Below are 7,304 nucleotides of genomic sequence, written 5' to 3'. Positions count from 1 at the left end.
GTTTTAAACAAGAAAATATTTTTGAATGAGAAAAATGAGGAATTATAAAAATGTTCAAAGTGAAAGTTAGCTAAAATGTACTCTTTCTCCTCCTCCTCTCCTTCCGTCTCCCCTTTCAAATGTTTGCAAAGGCATCCAACAGCTACAAATTAAGTAATTATTTTTAGCAATATACTGAAATGTGAAGGATTTTGGAGGATAAGTCTTGAAATGAGAAATTTGTTCAGGAAATATCTGTGGGAAAAAAGATTGGTTTAAAGCATCTCATCTGGAAGATGCAATGTGATGAGTCTTCATGGGAAAAAGGAGAAACAGTGAGGAAGAACATCATGATTTAAGTAGAAGCAAAGTCAAATAATAGGTCTTCATCAATGGATGTAATTGTCCACAACGCCTATTCTCACATGGGTTAAAACTGTTAACCTCCAACAGCTGGCTTGTTCACCAAGAGCCAGTAGAAACCAGATTCAAATGGAGAAGATTCCCTTGTGTGTTCATCAAGAGGGTGCTGCCTGAGGTTTCCTCCTGCCCACCAGCTTCCTCAGACCCTGTTTCAGGTCTTTGTTTCTTAGGCTGTAGATAAAAGGATTGAGCATGGAGGACAGAACTGTGTAGACAATTGTTGCCATGTGGTCCCTGACAGTGTAGGTGGACACAGGCTGTAAATAGACATAGAAGATGCTTCCATAAAAGAGTGTTACCACAGTGAGGTGAGACCCACAGGTGGAGAAGGCTTTGTGTTTCCCAGCAGCTGAGGGAATTTTGAGAACCGTGATGAGGATTCGTACATAAGAAAAAGCAATGCATAGAAAAGGAGTCACCAAAAAGGCAGATGCTTCTGTCATTAACACAATTTCATTGACAAATGTGGAGGAGCAGGATAATTTCATCAGAGGGCTGAGGTCACAGAGAAAATGATGGATAGTATTGGAGTCACAGAAGGTGAGCTGATTCAGTAGAAGTGTGTGTAGGAGTGAGTGGAAGTGAGGCAATGAGCAGGAGATAGCCACCAGCAAGACACAGCGGTGGTGACTCATGATGGTGACATAGTGGAAGGGGTCACAGATGGCCACATAGCGGTCAAAGGCCATGACTACTAGAAGCCAACTGTCAGTGTTGCCCAAGGCATATGTAAAATACATCTGGGTAAGGCACCCAGCATAGGAGATGGTCTTATGTGACACAAAGTTCACCAACATCCTGGGGACAATGGTTGTTGTGAAGCAAACGTCAGTGAAAGACAGGAAACTCAAAAAGAAATACATGGGGGTGTGCAGTTGGGAGTCAGAGTGGATGGCCAGGATGATGAGCAGGTTCCCTGTTATGGTGACCAGATATATGATGAGGAAGAGGATGAAGAGTGGCTTCTGGTCCTCAGGCCGGGAGGAGAGTCCCAGGAGGATGAATTCAGAGACTCTGCTTGTTTGGTTGAGTCTTTCCATTGACTTGGGTCTAAGTTATATGCAAGCTGTTTTGTTATTTCACATGCTCCAATTCCATTGTTCAAATCAGGAGAACCCAACAAGTCTTTATTTCCTCTTTTTCGTTACCATTAGCAACTATACTTTCCCAAAGAATCTGTCTGCAATGCATGGGACCTGGGTCAATCACTGGGTTGGGAAGATTCCCTGGAGAAGGGAATGGCTACCCACTCCAATATTCTTGCCTGATGAATTTCATGGACAGAAAAGGCAGGCAGGCTACAGTCCATAGTGCCACTAACACTTTCACTTTCACAGCAGGTGTGCAGGTAAAGCTTGTCATCCTCATGGTCCATGATGTGGTCTTAGCTTCCCAAATCTGTGGGCATCATAAGGACCTTATATTGCAAGCTGTAGGGGCAAAAAAAGAGTTTTCCCATAGAATCCATCAGAGTGGTCTTCTGTGATTCAAGTTGCTTAGTTCCTATTCTGGGAAAAACTCTATTTCCCTAATGGGAACATAGCAAAAAAATATTTGCTTTGTGTAGTTTATGTTGCATTTGGGAGATAGATCATGAACAAACAGAATATGTAACATTATATCAGGTGAAGAGAAGTTTTGTTAACAAAATAGGATATTATAAGACAATGGAGATGGCTGGAGGGTGTGGATGGTGAAACACAGAAGTCACAGAACCATCATTCCTTCTAAAGCACATTCAGTTGTTATCCTGTTGGATTTAACTTTGCATGTCTGAGAAACTGGTAAGGGTTTGCTGGGACAACCAACAGGGCAAGTCTAAGAAGAATGGTGAAGCTAGGTCAACATTGTTCTATTTTGCTTGTTTGGGCACAGAATGGGAAGCTAATCCTCCTTACCTCATGGCATGATATCATTTTGCAAGATTTTATGGAAGGAATATTTGTTCATGCATCTAGTGATTTGAGTGTATCAGTAGTTAAAGCAAAAACAACCAGTGTTTACAAATACAAACACATATTCCCTATGAAACCTATGGTAAGCATTTGACTAAATCCCATGATAAGGAATTGTGAAGCATGCATTGTTTCAGGAAACTAAGGTTTACAGAGGTGAAGCAGTTTGCTCATGGTTACTAAGGAGTTGAATAGCAATCAGGTATCGAACACCAAGCTTATGCTCTTAAGCATTACGTAGCTCTCCTCTAGTTTTGGTATATTTCTTGTCTATCACAATCAGGCACAAACACTGTTTTTCTCATTTTGACAGTTTCCTACATGAATTACCCTTCTATGTCCCTTAACTGACAATGTTTCTTCCTCCATGACCAGAATCAATCCTTGGAGTTGCAAAAGAGGTAGCCTGTCTTTCTGTGAAGTAGAGATGGAGGAAGTTGAAATTTTGAGTCTCCATGATAAACTGGCCAAAATCAGGTGGAAAAATTTGACTATGTGTGACCTCTGTGTGTCTAGTGAGTGGAGCTGGGGTCCTGGAGTGGACAGTGCCCTGGACTAAAGTTGAATTGTGGGAGTTTGATTTGTCCTCCATCACCTGTTCACAAACTCATTCTTGATGTTTAATGAATAGCAACTGAGATACTACATCTGTAAAGCAGTGTATCATACACTGATCAATATTCAAAGATGAGGTATTTATGGAAGGATTGCCTGGGGAATGTGGAATACAAAAATTAGTGGAGAGTTAGTGAATTAATGGGATTCGGTGCTGCAGGTCACAGATGTGAAGAACACACAGGTTGATGACTAGAAAAAAGGAGGAATATTTTGGATCTGAGAATCAGGAAGAATAGTTCTAAAAGCACAGGGTGAGTGGATCAGGCTGGGAATATGATGGGTTTTCTTTTCTTTCTCTGCTACTGGTGGGGTTTTACTTCCAATAAAACAAATGGTATAAATTGGTTAGAGATCAAACTGGTTGAACTAAAGACCAAATGCCACATGGACATTCTCCTTGGACCTCATGATGTCTCAATCTATGAGATATTTGAAAGTATCTGGGAGAAAAAAAGTAAGGTGTCAAAGTGGGTTGGAGTAGCCAAGTGGGTGGCCAGCTTCTGAAACTCACCTCTATGTCCAGATGCTTTTCCTTCTTTCTCAGCCTCTCCAGAAGCTGATGTGCACCATGTCCGTTCATCAAGTCACGTCTGCTTCTCAGTCAAAGCTCAGCTTCCTCATGTGTCTCCCGTGAAATTCAGGGCTGATTGACAAGGAGACAAGCAGGGATTGAGGAGGAGCTGATATGCTACTCCAAAGGGGTAACACGCTTTCCTTCCCTGACCTCAACCCCCACCCTTCTTTCTTAACGCCTGGTCCCTTGCTCACTGCTGCTCTCCCAGCTCCAGATCTCAGAAGGCAGAGATGCTCTGACTCAAGTGGGAGGGCTCCCTTGATTGTGGCAGCACAGCCAGCTTCTCACGAGTCTGAGGTCTGCTCTGTGGCCTCTGAGATGCTTATTAGGCTAAGGATGTTGTGGTGTGATAACCTCTCTAGGGGGTTTGTCTCCAAGGGGACAGAAGACCCCTGAGGCTTCCTGTTTAGATGTTGGGACTGATCTTTGATCTTCTTAATCTCTCTGTGACATCTCAAGGGCATGCTTCTGTTTCCCCAACTATGAGTTATGAGGGATGGACAGATATTTATGTAGGTGAAAACTTTAATTTGGGGGGATTCAAATGTCAACCAAGGGGTATTCTAGATCTGGGGAAGACAAGTCAAAATGAAGAGGTTGCAATTTTTAGGATATTCAGTGAGGGGTAGTTCAATGGTGTAAATGTGCTTTCCAGTGTCTGGGGAGACATGTGGATTAGACATTTTTGTATGTGGGATTAGGCTAACGTAAGTTTATATATGCTTAAATCACAGGATCAGGCAATGGTTATTGTCATATAGCAAAGGAACTTTGGATCAAATAATGCATGTGTTTTCAGAGTTTAGTCTCAGAGCTTTGGGGTTCAGTAATGAGAAAAATAGATACTTATTAGAATGCTGATCTTGCCTTTTAGTAGTTGCTTTTGAGAAGTTACTTAGCCTCTATGAACCTCAAGTCCTTCCTCTGCTAAATGAAGATATAACTCTTCTTGGCACTGAAATCAGAGAGAAAATTTCCTTTTGGATTTTATACAGAGAATACTTGTGCATTTTGGTGCATATCATTCACAGCAAGGATATAGGGAAAAAAGTACATTCTGCTACTGCCCTCAGGATAAGCCAGTGCCTCGTACAACACATGTGTGTCTTTTCCCTTACCTGTGAGTTTAATTTAAAAATTTTATCTATATATTAAGAGTAAATGCTATAGAGACAGAAAGTCCTGGGTTTGGGTCCTCCATCTTCTAATTACTATTCAGATGTCTGTCTTTCTTTCTATTAATTTAATCTCTTGACAAATACTATTTATTTACAGTTTATTGAGAAATAATGGACATAGAACATTGTTTAATGTGTACAACACAGTGATTTGACAGATGTATTTATTGCAAAATGATGACCACAATAAAGTTGGTTAACATATCCATAGTTTTGAGTTTTGTAGTGACAACTTTTAAAATCTACTGTCATAACAATTTTCAAATGTACAGCACAGTCTTGTTAAAATAAACCTAATCACTTTGCTGTATCTTTACTTGAACTATATAGATGATAGCAGATTGTTTCCTAAAGTGACTGTACCAATTTATATTGCTAACAGCATAATTTTATATTGCTTCATATTTTCTTAAACTTTTCACATTTTTTCCTCAGAATTTTAATTTTTGTTATCTGTTGGTGTGCAATGGCTTCCCATTGTGATTTAATTTGAATTTCTCTGATTATTAATGTAACACATCATATTTTCATATGATTATTGGTCATTTAGATTTTCTTCTCTTTTGTGACATGTTTATTTAATTTTTTTCCCTAGACCCTCATCTCCCTCAGCCCCCAGCTTTGCCTGTTTTTCTTACTGATTTCTAGGGATCTTTATGTACTCTTAATCTGGATGTTTTAATTGGTTTTATGAATTTCAAATACCTTTAACTATTTTGTTATTTGTATTTTTCTGCTATGATGTCTTTAATATTAACACAGTCTAATTTACAATTTTCTTTTATGGTTAGTGCTTACTTTCTGTTCCTTATTAAAGAAATATTTTTCTATCTTAAGGAGAAAAAGATATTCTCATATATTACTTTCTAAACATTTTTAGTTTTTGGTTTTCATATGTAAGTTTGTAATTCATCAGGAGTAAATTTTTGCATATGGTATGTGGTAAGAATCCAGTTTCATTTTTGCATGTGATTTTCCAACTGTCTTAAGCTGCATTCCAGAAAAAAATACGCCTCATTCGTGTCAAGTGCATACCAACAGGGGCAGGGTGTGTGTGTTCCTGGGCTCTCTGTTTTATGGCAGCTGTCTTGTTTGTCTAGTCTTTCATCAATATCCGCATAGCCTGCATTACAATAGGTCTAGGGTGGGTCTTGATATCTACCAGACTAGTGATTCTCAAAGTATTTTTATTAATCAGTATGTGGCATCACCTGAGGGCTTGTTAGAAATGAAAATTCTTGGACCTCACTCAGACTGGCTCGAGGGACATAGCCATAGCTCCATGGCCATGCCCAGTCTTGGAGAAAAATGTAAAGATCAGGATTTTCTCTTCCAAACCCAAAGTGTTGATAGCAAAAACCCTATGTTGTATAGAAGTGTGATTGTTTCATGCATTAAGTGTTTCCTCCTTATCTAGCTCATCAAAATGAGAATTAGGACATTCAATGGAGGGTCCCATTGGTGATCCGACCTCTTTTATACCAGCTCTTCCCTATCATGATGCGATATTATTGCTATTTAAACAAAACAAAACTCAATGATGACAAACAACAGAGCAATAGATTTTACACTACTCTTAACAATTGGTGTTTATTTATTAAAAAAATATGTCCCTGTTTAAAAATTCTGATGTTAAAAATATGTGCAGACTTGAAAGCACACATTATTTCCTTCTAGTCTTTTGCATAACAGTGTATGTGTTTTGTGTGTGTGTGTGTGTGTGTGTGTGTGTGTGTGTGTGTGTATGCTTTCTTACTGGGTATATAATCTCACCAGATACACAAAAATATACCCACCCACACACACACACACACACAGATATAAATACTTTTTTTTTTTTAAACCCTAACAGGTTTACTCATAGACATTTTCGTTTATATTCGTAATGGCTTTTCAGGTCAGTCCTAGAGATATACGTCCTTATGTATACCTATTACAGATTATTTCTCTCTATGGAAAAATTGAACCACTATTTATCTATTTCTCTATTGATGGGCATTTAGATTATTTTTAATTTTTCTAATTTTTTCTATTATGAAAAATGCAATTAGTGAATATCTGTATACATGTAGATTATACACTTGATATAGCATTACTGAAGGCATGAGTCCAGAAATACAAATAATGGGACATAGGGAGTGGTCGGGAATTTTCAATCATGCAGCTTCTCACATAAAGACTAGGTTAGTCTTTTCTATGGGGTGCTCCTTAAATGAAGATTCACAGGCCCACATGAGACCTATTGAATAATAGCTCCAGGAAGAACATAGAAGAGTAATAAATGATAAAATATTCAGATATAAAATAAAGTATAAAATCACTGAGTAATAATAGAGAATAAAGGAAGAAACAGAAGTGAACAGTATAAAGTCCTTGCCTAGATGACTCTACTTCTCAGAGCACTCAGTATGTCTCTGAATGGTTCCAGAAGTTCCTAGTTATATCTGCCTTTAATGTTCACATGTGAGTTTTTATACTCTCCTTGGAGTCATTAATTCTAAGTACATAGAATTAATGTATGTACTTTCTCTGGGAAGCAGACAGATCTGGATGATTATGATGGTGGCAATAGGGGAA

The 7,304-nt window shown here is 38.6% G+C and overlaps 1 protein-coding gene across 1 annotated transcript; it reads right to left on the bottom strand.

Annotated features, from left to right (window-relative positions):
• Positions 1–497: 497 nt before the first annotated feature.
• On the bottom strand, positions 498–1,442 carry LOC138081395 (olfactory receptor 1L8-like). The gene has a single exon (XM_068974542.1). The coding sequence runs from the start codon at positions 1,440–1,442 to the stop codon at positions 498–500; it is 945 nt and encodes a 314-aa protein (XP_068830643.1).
• Positions 1,443–7,304: the final 5,862 nt, after the last annotated feature.

Source organism: Capricornis sumatraensis, chromosome 1 (genome assembly GCF_032405125.1).
Source record: "Capricornis sumatraensis isolate serow.1 chromosome 1, serow.2, whole genome shotgun sequence".
In the NCBI taxonomy this organism is placed as follows: Eukaryota; Metazoa; Chordata; class Mammalia; order Artiodactyla; family Bovidae; genus Capricornis; species Capricornis sumatraensis.
The sequence above is the reverse complement of the archived record's forward strand: the minus strand, read 5'-3'. Positions and strand labels throughout refer to the sequence as shown.